At 48.6% G+C, this 16,192-nt stretch overlaps 1 protein-coding gene across 2 annotated transcripts in view; it reads left to right on the top strand.

Moving 5' to 3' along the window:
• arhgef38 (Rho guanine nucleotide exchange factor (GEF) 38) overlaps positions 1–16,192 on the top strand; it is a 97,520-nt gene that overhangs the window by 64,782 nt on the left and 16,546 nt on the right. For both annotated transcript variants that reach the window (XR_013496644.1, XM_078206746.1), the window contains exons 12-13: positions 13,107–13,305; positions 15,820–16,103. Coding sequence is in view for 1 of the 2 variants with exons in the window: in XM_078206746.1 (XP_078062872.1) it covers positions 13,107–13,305; positions 15,820–16,103 (483 nt within the window). In the remaining variant the exon portion in view is untranslated. The remainder of the gene's footprint in view (positions 1–13,106; positions 13,306–15,819; positions 16,104–16,192) is intronic.

Consider the following 16,192-nt stretch of genomic DNA (forward strand, 5'->3'; position numbering starts at 1 on the left):
CTATTCATGTATTCGTCTAGTTGCCCCTTAAATGCCGCTATCGTACCTGCTCCCACCCCCTCCCCGGGCAGTGCGTTCCAGACATTCACTACCCTCTGTGTAAAAAGCTTGCCTCGCACATCTCCTCTAAACTTTTCCCCACGCACCTTAAACCTATGTCCCCGAGTACTTGACTTTTCTACCCTAGGAAAGAGCATCTGACTATCCGCTCTGTCCATGCCACTCATAATCTTGTAGACTTCTATCAGGTCACCCCTCAACCTCCGTCGTTCCAGTGAGAACAAACCGAGTTTATCCAACCTCTCCTCATAGCTAATGCCCTCCATACCAGGCAACATCCTGGTGAACCTCTTCTGTACCCTCTCCAAAGCCTCCACATCCTTCTGGTAGCGTAGCGACATTGTACACAATACTCACACTAAAGCTGCCCTCGTCTCCACCTCTATCTCTCTCCGCTTTAACATGCTCCTTGAAACCCACCCCCCCTCCCCTTTGACGAAGCTGTCTACCATCTGTTCCAATATCTCCTAATGTAATTTGATAACACTCTTGTGAAGCACTCTGGGAGATTTCACATTGTTAGGGTGGCGCGGTGGCACAGTGGGTTAGCACTGCTGCCTCACAGCGCCAGGGACCCAGGTTCGATTCCCAGCTTGGGTCACTGTCTGTGCGGAGTCTGCACGTTCTCCCCGTGTCTGCGTGGGTTTCCTCCGGGCGCTCCGGTTTCCACCCACACTCCAAAGATGTGCGGGTTGGGTGGATTGGCCGTGTGAAATTGCCCCTTAGTGTCAGGGGGACTCGCTAGGATAAATGCATGAGGTTACAGGGATAGGGGCTGGGTGGGATTGTGGTCGGTGCAGACTCGATGGGCCGAATGGCCTCCTCCTGCACTGTAGGGATTCTATGAAATGTGCTGCAGGAATGGACGCTATTGTTAATGTCTTCCTCTCTCCAGTCACTTTGTTTGATGGGATTTATTCAATTAACTGAGCTGAAAAGTACAAAGGTTGCAGTAAAAGAGTAACGTGACCAACACGTCAGCATTTTGAATGGTTGATTCAGAGCTGTCTCTTTCTCGAGGGCAGTGACCCTTTCCTCTTCCTGTTTCACTTCAACTTTCTTTTTCTGACCTGGTTCTTGCTTCTGGGCTCGTTTGGGAGACGTGCCCCTGGGAAATTCAGGAACAGTCTCCCGTCAAAACTGCTGAGGTTATTCAAAAAAATTCAGAACCGAGATTGACAAAAATTTTTGTCGAATAAGGGTTTTGAAATCAAGTCAGTATATGTAGTGAAAATACAGGCCAGCTATGATCGGACTGTAAGGCAAAAGGGGCTGAATGGTCTCCTCATGTTCCTGTAAACCCCATTACCTCAGCTAATGGACCATTCCTTATCAATCCTTTTCCCAAAAACATGTTCTAAATATAGATTTTACAATTTGTATTTTGGGCAGTACGGTGGCACAGTGGTTGGCACTGCTGCCTCATAGCGCCAGGGACCCAGGTTCAATTCCGGCCTCAGGTCTGCAGGGATTCTATGATTCTATTTCTGACTGGAATTTTATGGACCCACTGCATCCCCTCAGCAGCAACCAACTCCCGCCCCCCCCACACCCACCCCTCTCCTCTCCACCAACTCTATCACTCTCCCATTTCCCACGAGAGACGAGAGGAGTGGGAGATTGGGGGGTAACATCCCAGAAGCATCGTTCCCAGCAGCTATACCCACTCTGCCCCCTGCCATTACAATGCTGCCAGTCACCGGGGAGGCAACAGGCTACCCGTTCATCAATGAATCAATTGAGACCTTTAAGTGTCCAATTAATGGCCAATGAAGGACTTCCCCCCCGCCCCTCCCCCCGGTCACCAGGATTTTATCCAGATTAGGGGATGCTGGCATCAAGTTTCCCCAAGTGTTGTTAAAACTCTTACTGTATTTACCCCAGTCCAACGCCGGCATCTCCACATCATCAAGTTTCCCAGCCATACAGTGAATCAAGGCAAACTGATGACCAGGCAAGGGAGTGGGCTGTCTCTTTTGGGGGCCCCCTTGTGCCAATTGGAGGTCCTTCCCAGGTATCCCCCCTCCCAGTCCTCTCCGGCCCACAGCCTAGCCCCTCAACCCCCCATACCAGAGGCTGCCATTCTGACCCTATCAAGACCGTAAGAAGTTTAACAACACCAGGTTAAAGTCCAACAGGTTTATTTGGTAGCAAAAGCCACACAAGCTTTCGGAGCTCTTAGCCCCTTCCTCAGGTGAGTGGGAATTCTGTTCACAAACAGAGCTTATAAAGACACAGACTCAATTTACATGAATAATGGTTGGAATGCGAATACTTACAACTAATCAAGTCTTTAAGAAACAAAACAATGGGAGTGGAGAGAGCATCAAGACAGGCTAAAAAGATGTGTATTGTCTCCAGACAAGACAGCCAGTGAAACTCTGCAGGTCCACGCAACTGTGGGAGTTACAAATAGTGTGACATGAACCCAATATCCCGGTTGAGGCCATCCTCGTGTGTGCGGAACTTGGCTATCAGTTTCTGCTCAGCGACTCTGCGCTGTCGTGTGTCGCGAAGGCCGCCTTGGAGAACGCTTACCCGAATATCAGAGGCCGAATGCCCGTGACCGCTGAACACCGCTCGACAATCACCAGGCAAGACTGTTCTCTTCCTGTTGGGGAGCACTTCAGCGGTCACGGGCATTCGGCCTCTGATATTTGGGTAAGCGTTCTCCAAGGCGGCCTTCGCGACACACGACAGCGCAGAGTCGCTGAGCAGAAACTGATAGCCAAGTTCCGCACACATGAGGATGGCCTCAACCGGGATATTGGGTTCATGTCACACTATTTGTAACTCCCACAGTTGCGTGGACCTGCAGAGTTTCACTGACTGTCTTGTCTGGAGACAATACACATCTTTTTAGCCTGTCTTGATGCTCTCTCCACTCCCATTGTTTTGTTTCTTAAAGACTTGATTAGTTGTAAGTATTCGCATTCCAACCATTATTCATGTAAATTGAGTCTGTGTCTTTATAAGCTCTGTTTGTGAACAGAATTCCCACTCACCTGAGGAAGGGGCTAAGAGCTCCGAAAGCTTGTGTGGCTTTTGCTACCAAATAAACCTGTTGGACTTTAACCTGGTGTTGTTAAACTTCTTACTGTGTTTACCCCAGTCCAACGCCGGCATCTCCACATCATGCCTATCAAGACCCCCAGACTTTCCTTCAAGTCCGGCTGCACTGCAGTACGCTTCCCTCTGGAGGGTGCTACCGTCCCAGCAATGTCTCTCAAAGACCAGGCTTCTTCCCAGGTGAGGACAGAAACCCAATCTATAAACATCATCATGGGGCGGCACGGTGGCGCAGTGGTTAGCACTGCTGCCTCACAGCGCCAAGGACCCAGGTTCGATTCCTGGCTTCGGTCACTGTCTGTGTGGAATCTGCACATTCTCCCCGTGTCTGCATGGGTTTCCCCCGGGTGCTCCGGTTTCCTCCCACAGTCCATAAGACGTGCTGGTTAGGGTGCATTGGCCGTGCTAAATTCTCCCTCAGTGTACCCGAACAGGCACCGGAGTGTGGCGACTAGGGGACTTTCACAGTGACTTCAGTGCAGTGTTAATGTAAACCTACTTGTGACACTAATAAATAAACTTTAAACTTGGTCATATTAACCCTACACTTTTCCAAGTGTTTGGAAAGTCCAGGCAGCATCGCTGCCTCTTCCCTAATGAGTGGCTCCATTCTGTTCCCTTCTGTAATTACTGAAATCCCAGTTCCTCTGATCTCGAGCACAACCCCCCCTGGTCTGCATTGAGAAAACTGCCTTCAAGGAATTAGCTGGCTTTTTTACCCCTCAGTAACTCCCGCTCTAATGGCAGGCTCTGCCCAAGATTACAAACATCTGCCATCTCTGGGGCGTGTCTTCCACCACATGAAGAAATACAGATAATTATCGATCCAGAACTGTCTGTCTCTGCCTGATCCAACATCCATCCACTGGCACACATTTCCTCTCACTCACTTTCAGTCTTTTTCTTCTCTCCCTCTCTCTCCTTCCTCCTATTTCCGTCTGTTTTTATTTTATCACTGATGCTGTGTTTCTCATTCTTTATTTCTCATTCTTTCTGTCCCTCCCCGCACACCTCTGGAGCGGCACGGTAGCACAGTGGTTAACGCTGCTACTTCACAGTGCCAGGGACCCGGGTTCAATTCCCAGTTTGGGTCACTGTCTGTGCGGAGTTTGCACATTCTCCCCGTGTCTGTGTGGGTTTCCTCCGGGTGTTCCGGTTTCCTCCCACATTCTGAAAGACGTGCTGGTTAGGGTGCATTGACCCGAACAGGCGCCGGAGTGTGGCGACTAGGGGAATTTCACAGTAACTTCATTGCAGTGTTAATGTAAGCCTACTTGTGACTAATAAATAAACTTTGTTCTCCCCTCATTCCCTTTACTGAGTTGAAATCAAGAGTCACCCCATTGAGAGCGGCACGGTGGCACGGTGGTCAGCACTGCTGCCTCATAGCACCAGGGACCCAGGTTCGATTCTCAGCTTGGGTCACTGTCTGTGTGGAGTTTGCACATTCTCCCCGTGTCTGTGTGGGTTTCCTCCCACTGTCCAAAGATGTGTGGGTTAGGTTGATTGGCCACGCTAAATTGACCCTAGTGTCGGGGGATTAGCAGGGTAAATGTGGGGGGTTGTGGGAATAGGCCTGGGTGGGATTGTGTTCAGTACAGACTTGATGGGCTGAATGGCCTCCTTCTGCACTGTGGGGATTCTATGAGTCCCACTTTGATTAATTCTTTTACAAGACCTCGAATTATGGAATTCCGCTACAATATTCAGCAAATTCAATCCCAAATTCACTTGTACTCATGTTGCTGTTACTTTTTCTTCTCTCATTCGGCACATTTTCTCCTCTCTCCTCCTCCTCCTCCCGTGTTGCTTGCGAGAATGTACATCCAAGACCCTGGTGTCGTACCCACATGGCCGGCGAACCTAGAATGAGCTATTTGACTGTGGGCAGCATCATTTCTTCCACTGTCCTTGCCCATCACAGTCAGCCCTAAGTCTGATGACTAAATGGAATCATTCACAGTGAGGATCTCTCAGCTCAGATGGGAAGTCTCCTAAAACACACAACGTAAGAAATAGAAGCAGGAGGTGGCCATTCGGCCCTTCAAGCCTGTCCTGTCATTCAATACGATCATGGCTGATCTATGCCGGCCTCAGCTCCTTCTCCGTGCCATTTCCCCGTCCATTCCTCAATCTATCAAATATTTATCCAGCTCCACTTTAGATACTTCCAATGATCCAACCTCCAGCACCCTTTGGGGCAGAGAATTCCAGAGACTCACCATCCTCTGCGAGAAGACATTTCTACGCACCTCAGTTTTAAATGACTGGCCCTTTATCTTGTAGCGATGTCTCCTTGTTCAAGACTTTCCCAGTAAGAAGTTTAACAACACCAGGTTAAAGTCCAACAGGTATATTTGGTAACAACAAGACTTTCCCACCAGTGAAAACATCTCACCATCGATATGGTCAAACCCCCTCAAGGTCTGATTTGATTTGATTTATTATTGTCACATGTATTAACATACAGTGAAAAGTATTGTTTCTTGCGCGCTATACAGACAGAGCATGCCGTTCATAGAGAAAGAAATGACAGAGTGCAGAATGTAGTGTTACAGTCATAGCTAGGGTGTAGAGAAAGATCAACTTAATGCGAGGTAGGTCCATTCAAAAGTCTGACAGCAGCAGGGATGAAGCTGTTCTTGAGTCGGTTGGTACGTGACCTCAGACTTTTGTATCTTTGTCCCGATGGAAGAAGGTGGAAGAGAGAATGTCCGGGGTGCGTGGGGTCCTTAATTATGCTGGCTGCTTTGCCGAGGCAGCGGGAAGTGTAGACAGAGTCAATGGATGGGAGGCTGGTTTGCGTGATGCATTGGGCTACATTCACGACCTTTTGTAGTTCCTTGCGGTCTTGGGCAGAGCAGGAGCTCCAGACCAAGCTGTGATACAACCAGAAAGGATGCTTTCTATGGTGCATCTGTAAAAGTTGGTGAGAGTTGTAGCTGACATGCCAAATTTCCTTAGTCTTCTGAGAAAGTAGAGGCGTTGGTGGGGCTTTCTTAACTATAGTGTCGGCACGGGGGGGACAAGGACAGGTTATTGGTGATCTAGACACCTAATTTGACATAAAAGCAAATTACTGCGGATGCTGGAATCTGAAACCAAAAGAGAAAACGCTGGAAAATCTCAGCGGGTCTGGCAGCATCTGTAAGGAGAGAAAAGAGCTGACGTTTCGAGTCCAGATGACCCTAATCTGATATGTTTGAATAAGGTCACCCCTCAATCTTCTAAACTCCAAGGAATACAGACCCAGAGTATTTAGTCTCTCTTGATAGGGGTGAAAGACTCACTTTAAAACACCAGCCCTTTTCAATAACCTCATTGGAGGCGTGTTTCAAACAGACTTACTGCACCCCCACCCCCCTCCCCCCCCCCGTCCCCCACCCCTCACCCCACCCCAGTCAGATGGGACGAGTTTAGTGGTAAAAACTGGGCGGCATGGACAAGTTGGGCTGAAGGACCTGTTCCCATGCTGTGAACCTCTATGACTGTCTTTAGGAGTGTGTTTATCTAACTCGTGCAAACGAGTATTTCCAGAAACGAGTGCTAGCTGATTGGTCAATGATGTGGAATGTCACAGGCCAGGTTCGAACTTGCCTCACTCATGCAGCCCCGCACCCCCTGTCTCCGGAGTTAGACACTGATCGGGGGAGTTGGTATTGTTGTCAGACTGTCTCCTCCACAGATCAGAGCCTGTGATGGGCTGGAGGTTGTGTTAAGCTTGTGTAGAATGAGCACCGTAGACAGCTCTGGTCTCCGTGCTAGAGAAAGGCTATAGCGGCACTGGAGCTGCAGAAGGTTTGCGAGAGGCTATAGCATTCAGGTAGCAATGAACAGCCAGAGACTCGTACTCTGCAGGAAAAAGAATACTAAGGCTGACTCGATAAGAGAGATCTTTAAAACGATAATGAAGTTCAATAGGTATTGATATATTGGACGGCACGGTAGCACAGTGGTTAGCGCTGCTGCTTCACAGCTCCAGGGACCTGGGTTCGATTCCCGGCTTGGGTCGCTGTCTGTGTGGAGTTTGCACGTTCTCCCCATGTCTGCGTGGGTTTCCTCCGGGAGCTCCGGTTTCCTCCCACAGTCCAAAGATGTGCGAGTTCGGTCGATTGGCCATGCTAAAGAATTGCCCCTTAGTGTCCTGAGATGCATAGGTTAGAGGGATTAGCGGGTAAATATGTAGGGATATGGGGGTAGGGCCTGGGTGGGATTGTGGTTGGTGCAGACTTGATGGGCCGAATGGCCTCCTTCTGCACTGTAGGGTTTCTATGATTCTATGATGACTCCTGGGCATGATGCCCTCTTAATTTTGTTTTGTAACGCATTATTGGATGACATGGTGGCACAGTGGTTGGCACCGCTGCTTCACAGCGCCAGAGACCCAGGTGTAATCCCAGCGTTGGGTGACTGTGTAGAATCTGCACATTCTCCCCGTGTCTGCGTGGGTTTCCTCTGCGTGCTCCGGTTTCCTCCCACACTCCAAAGATGTGTGGGTTGGGTGGATTGGCCATGCTAAATTGCCCCTTAGTGTCGGGGGATTGTCAGGGTAAACAATTTGGGGATGGGGCCTGGTTGGGATTGCTGTCGGTGCAGGTTTGATGGGCTGAATGGCCTCCTTCTGCACTGCGGAGATTCTATGACTGATAGGGCCCTGGGGAAAGGCCAGGGCACTGGCACGAGGTGAATTGCCCCTTCAAGGAGCTAGCACAGACATGACAGACCAAAAAGCCTCCGACATGCTGCAACCGTCCTGGGATTTGTTTAAATTGCTCATGTTTGTAACTCTATGGGACCGACTTGTACACCCCGACGGGATTCTCAGACTGCTGCACGGTTAGAGAGCTCAGAAGCACCGTTGATTCTGGTCAGGAGCCATAAGGAATGTTAAATATTCACAAATTTGAATGCAGATTACAGGATCAACGGCAGGGTTCTGAGGAATGTGGAAGAACAGAGAGATCTTGGGTTCATATCCACAGATCTCTGAAGGTTGCCACTCAAGTGGATAGAGCCGTGAAGAAGGCCTATAGTGTGTTAGCGTTTATTAACAGGGGGTTTGAGTTTAAGAGCCGTGGGGTTATGCTGCAACTGTACAGGACCTTGGTGAGACCACATTTGGAGTGTTGTGTGCAGTTCTGGTCACCTCACTATGAAAAGGACATGGAAGCATTGGAAAGAGTGCAAAGGAGATTTACCAGGATGCTGCCTGGTTTGGAGGGTAGGTCTTATGAGGAGAGGTTGAGGGAGGTAGGGCTTTTCTCTTTGGAGCGGGGGAGGATGAGGAGCGACTTATTAGAGGTTGTGAGATGATGAGGGGGATAGATAGAGTGGACATTCAGAGACTATTTCCTCGGGTGGATGTAGCTGTTACTAGGGGGCATAACTATAAGGTTCATGGTGGGAGATATAGGAGGGATGTCCGAGGTAGGTGCTTTACTCAGAGAGTGGTTGGGGTGTGGAATGGACTGCCTGCTGTGATAGTGGAGTCGGACACTTTAGGAACTTTCAAGCGGTTATTCGATAGGCACATGGGGCACACCAGAATGACAGGGAGTGGGATAGCTTGATCTTGGTTTCGGACAAAGCTCGGCACAACATCGAGGGCCGAAGGGCCTGTTCTGTGCTGTACTGTTCTATGTTCTATATTGAGTATGCAACCCCAGGGAGTGGCTGAGGTGAACAATGTAGCTGCTTTAAAGGGAAAGCCAGATAAACGAGAGGGAGAAAAGATTGAAAGGTTATGGGGAAGAGTTAAACATAGAAACGTAGAAGATAGGAGCAGGAGGAGGCCATTTGGCCCTTCGATCCTGCTCCGCCATTCATCACCATCATGGCTGATCATAAGAACATAAGAAATAGGAGCAGGAGTAGGCCATCTGGCCCTTCGAGCCTGCCCCGCCATTCAACAAGATCATGGCTGATCTGAAGCGTATCAGTTCCACTTACCCGCCTGCTCCCCATAACCCCTAATTCCCTTATCGATCAGAAAACTATCTACCCGTGATTTAAACATATTCAATGAGGTAGCCTCCACCACTTCAATGGGTAGAGAATTCCAGAGATTCACTACCCTCTGAGAGAAGAAGTTCCCCCTCAACTCTGTTCTGAACCGGCCCCCCCTTATTTTGAGGCTGTGCCCTCTAGTTCTGGTTTCCCTTCTAAGTGGAAAGAATCTCTCCACCTCTACCCTATCCAGCCCCTTCATTATCTTATATGTCTCTATAAGATCACCCCTCATCCTTCTAAACTCCAACGAGTACAGACCCAATCTGTTTAATCTCTCCTCATAAGCTACACCCCTCATCTCCGGTATCAACCTGGTGAACCTTCTCTGCACTCCCTCCAAGGCCAATATATCCTTTCGCAAATAAGGGGACCAAAACTGCACACAGTACTCCAGTTGCGGCCTCACCAGTGCCTTGTACAGTTGCAGCAAGACCTCCCTGCTTTTATATTCTATCCCCCTCGCGATAAAGGCCAACTCAATAGCCTAATCCTGCTTTCTCCCCATAACCTTTGATCCCATTCGCCCCAAGTGCTATATCCAGCCGCCTCTTGAATACATTCAATGTTTTGGCATCAACTACTTCCTGTGGTAATGAATTCCACAGGCTCACCACACTCTGGGTGAAGAAATGTCTCCTCATCTCCGTCCTAAATGGTCTACCCTGAATCCTCAGACTGTGACCCCTGGTTCTGGACTCCCCCACCATCGGGAACATCCTCCCTGCATCTACCCTGTCTAGTCCTGTTAGAATTTTATAAGTCGCTATGAGATCCCCCCTCATTCGTCTGAACTCCAGCGAAATAATCCTAACCTCGTCAATCTCTCCTCATACATCAGTCCCACCATCCCTGGAATCAGCCTGGTAAACCTTCGCTGCACTCCCTCGAGAGCAAGAACATCCTTCCTCAGAAAAGGAGACCAAAACTGCACACAATATTCTCGGTGTGGCCTCACCAAGGCCCTATATAATTGCAGCAACACATCCCTGCTCCTGTACTCAAAACCTCTCGCAATGAAGGCCAACATACCATTTGCCTTCTTTACTGCCTGCTGCACCTGCATGCTTACCTTCAGTGACTGGTGCACAAGGACACCCAGGTCCCGCTGCACACTCCCCTCTCCCAATTTACAGCCATTACAGTGATGGGCAACCTGGGCTAGTGAGTGGGCCGTGTGAGTGGCTCTCCTCCATCTCAGTGGGCCACAAGATTGAAATCGGGCTTGTTCACTGACCATGACCCTGTGAATAAGATTAAATACATTTAATACACGCCGAATATTCCATATCGAGTTATAGAAAATGCTTCATCATTTATATATTAATAGAGCTGTCATCAACTTCAAATGGTAAAAACACAAGAAACACTTACACTTTGGACACAGAGGGAGCGCACGGCTCTCACAGTCAATGTTGTGAGCAATCAGCACCCACCTCACTTCACTCACCCTTGCTTTACATGTGAATCACTTCAGTCAGACCAGTAGGGAAAAAGAAGGATGTGGGTGGAAAGCAGCGGAAGGCAGCACCCCTCTGAGTGGGCAACAGTCAACACAATGTCTCATGGGGTTGCACTCGGAACCCAGATGGGCCACATGTGACCCCCAGACCGCAGGTTGCCCACCACTGCCATAGGGTGAGATTGGAAGGTTACAGGGTGAGATGGGAGATGGCTCTTTTGGAACATCATCACAATTTGGGCTGAATGGCCTAGTCTTGTGTTGTAAATCTATATAATTCTATCACTGAGACTGTGATTGGATTTGATTTATTATTGTCACATGTATTGGGATACAGTGAAAAGTATTGTTTCTTGCGCACTATACAGACAAAGCATACCGTTCATAGAGAAGGAAAGGAGAGAGTGCAGAATGTAGTGTTACAGTCACAGCTAGGGTGCAGAGAAAGATCAGCTTAATATAAGATATTTCCATTCAAAAGTCTGACAGCAGCAGGGAAGAAACTGTTCTTGAGTTGATTGGTACATGACCTCAGACTTTTGTACCTTTTTCCCGATGGAAGAAGGTGGAAGAGAGAATGTCCAGGATGCGTGCGGTCCTTGATTATGCTGGCTGCTTCTCCCGAGGCAGCGGGAAGTGTAGACAGAGTCAATGGACGGGAGGTTGGTTTGCACGATGGACTGGGCTACATTCACAACCAAGAAGACAAACTGTCACCTTGGCTGGGAATCAAATCCGTGAACTTTGTGCTCTGCAATGCTCATCTACCCACTTCATCAACTTGTTGATTGATTGGGGTAGTTCATTAACCAGTACCTCTCGATTCAACTCTCTATCTCATCATTCTCCTGCTTTCTACAGTTTCCGCAATGTCCCCCTGTGCTGGGGGCCTTTGTACTTCACTTGATTTTCTCTGTTTAAAAAGGAACAATGTGAACAGATAATGAGTAATAGAGCTTGAAGCTTCGTTCCGTCACTCTCCTGCAAATTCATAACGGAATCTCTTTTCCACATTGCTTTTTGAAACCAGTTTAGATCATTCATTTCCATAAACCATTGGCCTGGGGACCAATTAAATGGCCATTTATCCCAGTATCGTTTTAATCTTTCTGTTTCCAACTAAGACCAAAAGATGTGGGAGCAGAGGTAGGCCATTCAGCCCATCGAGCCTGCTCCGCCATTCAATGAGATTATAATTGATCTATTACGATAATCCTCAGCTCCACTTCCCGCTTTATCCCTATAACCCTGATTCCCTTACTGATTCAAAATTAATTACATTGTTCTTTAGTCATGTAACTGGCTTGAGTCTTCAATTTTCAATGTAGGAATTTACAATATTTTTTATTGTCCGTGAATGAGCTGGTATTTACACCACTTCCTGTTATTAAAACCACTGCCTACTAACTTGTAGAGTCATAGGGCGCACTCACCCCGAAACTGGATAATCCCGCCCAATGTCAACACACCTTTCCATCATCCGCCCCTTGCCCGCTCCGAGTCCCATGGTGGGCAGTACACTAACATTCACCCCATTAAGTCATTACTGCACAGAGGGAGGCCATTTGGCCCATCAAGTAAAACCCCTCAAATTCACCCAGCCGCTTTCCTTAAGTAACAAAAACCGTCACTCTGTGTCTCCTGGTCTATCTACCATCAGCTAAAAGGACAGATTTCCATAAAGACCATAAGATATAGGAACAGAATTAGGCCACTCGGCCCATTGAGTCTGCTCCGTCATTCAATCATGGTTGATATGATTCTCATCCCCATTCTCCTGCCTTCTCGCTGTGACCCTTGATCCCCTTATTGATCAAGAATCTATCTATCTCTGCCTTAAAGACATTCAATGACCTGGCCTCCACTCTGTGGCAATGAGTTCCACAGACTCACCGCCCTCTGGCTGTAGAAACTTTTCCTCATCTCTGTTTTAGAGGAGCATCCCTTCACTCTGAGGTTGTGTCCTCGAGTTCTAGTCTCTCCCGCTAGAGGAAACATCCTCTCCATGTCCCCTCTATCCAGGCCTCGCAGTATCCTATAAGTTTCATTTAAATCCCCCCTCATCCTTCTAAACTCCATCGAGTGTAAACCCAGACTCTTCAACCACTCCTCATATGACAAACACTTCATTCTTGTGAAACTCCTTTGGACCCCCTTCAAGGCCTTTCCTTTGTCTCCCCTATTTAAGCCTGTCATAATCTTGTACATCGTTATCCAATCTCCCCTCAGTCGCTCCAAGAAAAACAATCTCCGCTTCTCCAACCTAACCTTGTAACTAAAATCCTCTCATCCTTGGAATCATTCTGGGAAATCTCCCTTTGCACCCTCTCGCGATCCCTCACATCCTTCCTGAAGTGTGGTGGCCAGTTGTGGCCTAACCACACAAATTCAGTCAGAGATGCAACATGAAGATGTCGTTGTCTTTGATACATGGAGGTGTATCGAAAGGATGCTGTGAGTTTGTTGTGGGGTATTTACTGGTACTTGTTGTGTTTCTGTTGCCCTCAAGCCTGAAGTACCCCATCAGACTGGAGACGACAGGGCTAAGCTCCTGGCGACACACAGCCCGGACAAACTCTTTCAAGCAAAGCGGAACTTCAACGCCGCCCAGGATTTAGACGCATCTCTTCACGAGGGTGAAATTGTGGCCGTTCTGGAGAAGCAGGATCCTCTGGGGAGTGTGAACCGGTGGCTGGTTAACACAGGAAGTAAGTGTCCACGGAGCCCATCACCGCAGACTGAGCTGAATTCTGTCCATGTTCTCGCTGATTTAGTCTGTTGCTCACCTAGAATTAGAGATTTAGATGAGCCAAAACAAACCCCCCTCCACCCCCCCCACCCCCTCGCCCCCCACAAGCCCATTCCTTTGGGATTGTTCTATCGGAAATTTTGACCTTTATTGAAGAGTAATTTTAAGTTGAATATGTTGGAGTGAGCGTTACACATTCCGTGATGCTGAGGTGAAAATCGATCTTGACTGAGTCAAACCTCAAACCAAAGCGTTATTGTGCTGGGGTTTGAAAGAATGGAAATGGAAGAGTGAACTGAGGGTTCTATATTGGACAGGTAGCAGCCGCGGCTCCGCCGCATGCAGCTCTGTCACCTCCAAGTCAGAAGATCAAGGTTTTCAGCCCCGTTCCGGTGCCATGCTGAGGGAGTGCTGCATTGTCAGAGCTGCTGCTTTCCAGATAAGACATTTAAAAACTGCGACCCTCTGGGTGGGATTTTCCACACAACGCACCGCATTTTTTCATGGAGGCCATTGGCTGGTCTTCCGGCCCCGTCAACAGGGTTTCCTGTAAAATGCACCCCTCGGTGCCGGGAAACACATGGTGGGCGGGGGAGGGGGTGCACGGCAGGTGGGACTGGAAAATTCCACCGGCTTGAACTGCCGGAAAGTTCCGGCCTCCTGTCTGTCCTCTTGGTTGGAAGTAAAAGAATCTAAGGCAATATTTCGAAAGAGAGCACGGGACTACCCCTACCCACTGGACACCCCCCCCGGAGGACTATCCCCTGCCCCCTGGGGACTACCCCCACCCCCTGTCCCCCTGGTGACTACCCGCCCCCCCTTCCTCCCCGCGCCAATCCAAGGGAATTATTCACCTTCAACTAACATCGCAAACATTGTCTGCTCAATGCCCTTGCCCTGACCTCATTTCCAAAGTATTTAATTGGCTAGATGTTGGCGGCACGGTGGTTAGCACTGCTGCTTCACAGCTCCAGGGACCTGGGTTCGATTCCCGGCTTGGGTCACTGTCTGTGTGGAGTTTGCACATTCTCCTCGTGTCTGCGTGGGTTTCCTCCGGGTGCTCCGGTTTCCTCCCACAGTCCAAAGATGTGCGGGTTAGGTTGATTGGCCATGCTAAAATTGCCCCTTAGTGTCCTGAGATGTGTAGGTTAGAGGGATTAGTGGGTAAATATGTAGGGATATGGGGATAGGGCCGAGGTGGGATTGTGGTCGGTGCAGACTCGATGGGCCGAATGGCCTCTTTCTGTACTGTAGGGTTTCTATGATTCTATGTTGCTTTGGATCATTCTGCGAGTGTATACGGCGCTATCAGAAATACTGGATCAGATTCTCTGGCTGGTTTGATCAGATTTACTGAGATTGGATTAAATTAACTCATTTCCTGGTTCCTCATTAACGTGAGATAGGAAAAACTGGGCTCAATTTCACAGCTGCAACGTCTCACACAAGATAGCTCACACACGGGGGGAAAAACCTGGCACTGCGACTTCCAACAAGGAATCGCAGACATTGGGAGGGAGAGTCAGGAGTTACCAAAGCGAGTGGCAGTGAATTGGGAACAAGATCTGCATTCGCCTTGTCTCCGGCTTTTCCTATCGAAACAGAGAAAATCCGCCCTCCCCACAGCCGTAACTGAGATTACAAATAGAAACATAGAAACTAGAAGCAGGAGGAGGCCATTCGGCCCTTCGAGCCTGCTCCGCCATTCACCTTGATCATGGCTGATCATCAAATTCAACATCTGATCCCCCCTTCCCCCCCAAATCCCTTGATCCCTTTAGCCCCCAAGAGCTATATCTAATTCCTTCCAGTAATGTTTTAGCCTCAGCTACTTTCTGTGGGAGTGGATTCCACACATTCACCACCCTCTGGGTGAAGAAATTTCTCCTCACCTCAGTTCTAAAAGGTTTACCCCTCATCCTCAAACTGTGACCCCTAGTTCTGGACTCCCCCACCATCGGGAACATTCTTTCTGAATCTACCCTGTCTAACCCTGTTAGAATTTTGTAAGTTTCTATGAGATCCCCTCTCACTCTTCTAAACTCCAGTGGATATAACCCTAACCAACTTAGTCTCTCCTCATATCCCAGCAATCAGCCTAGTAAACCTTCGCTGCACTCCCTCTACAGCAAGGTCATTGTTCCTCAGATAAGGAGACCAAAACTGCACACAATACTCCAGGTGTGGCCTCACCAACAATTGCAGCAAAACAAATCTCTATACTCATACCCTCTCGCTATGAAGGCCAACATACCATTTGCCTTCTTTACTGCCTGCTGTACCCGCACGCTTACATCCAGCGACTGATGCACGAGGACTCCAAATGATGATGGTATGATAGATAATGGATAATAACAATATGGTTTGAATCAATTATGAGCTTTGCTGGATGTATCCCGTTCGATGTGATCTGATAAAAGTTTTGGGAAATGGGTTGTGATATCAAATTGTGACTGCTTTTGATTCCATGCAGTGGCGCAAGGTTACGTGTATTCATCATTTCTGAAACCATACAACCCCTCGACCGGGCAGAACGGAGTGTCCACGGATGGGTCGGTGACTGATGGAGATTTTGATGACATTAGTTTGTTTGTGCCTTCGCACTGCGGAGACACCAGCCACACGAGGAGTTTGTGCTTTAACACCAGCGACAGTGACAGCCCGCTAAACGATTCTCAGGAAGCGAGTCCTTGTACCCCGGAGACAACATCAGTCAACGGAAACAATGACAGTTCCAGTGACCTGGGAGAGCAACAGGTAAAGTGGGTCAGCTGTTTAAAAGCTGCGAGGCGGTCCAAACTATAGGCTTACACATCCTTCAACCCCTTACTGACCACAGACTGAAA

Source organism: Mustelus asterias, chromosome 1 (genome assembly GCF_964213995.1).
Source record: "Mustelus asterias chromosome 1, sMusAst1.hap1.1, whole genome shotgun sequence".
NCBI classification, from domain to species: domain Eukaryota; kingdom Metazoa; phylum Chordata; class Chondrichthyes; order Carcharhiniformes; family Triakidae; genus Mustelus; species Mustelus asterias.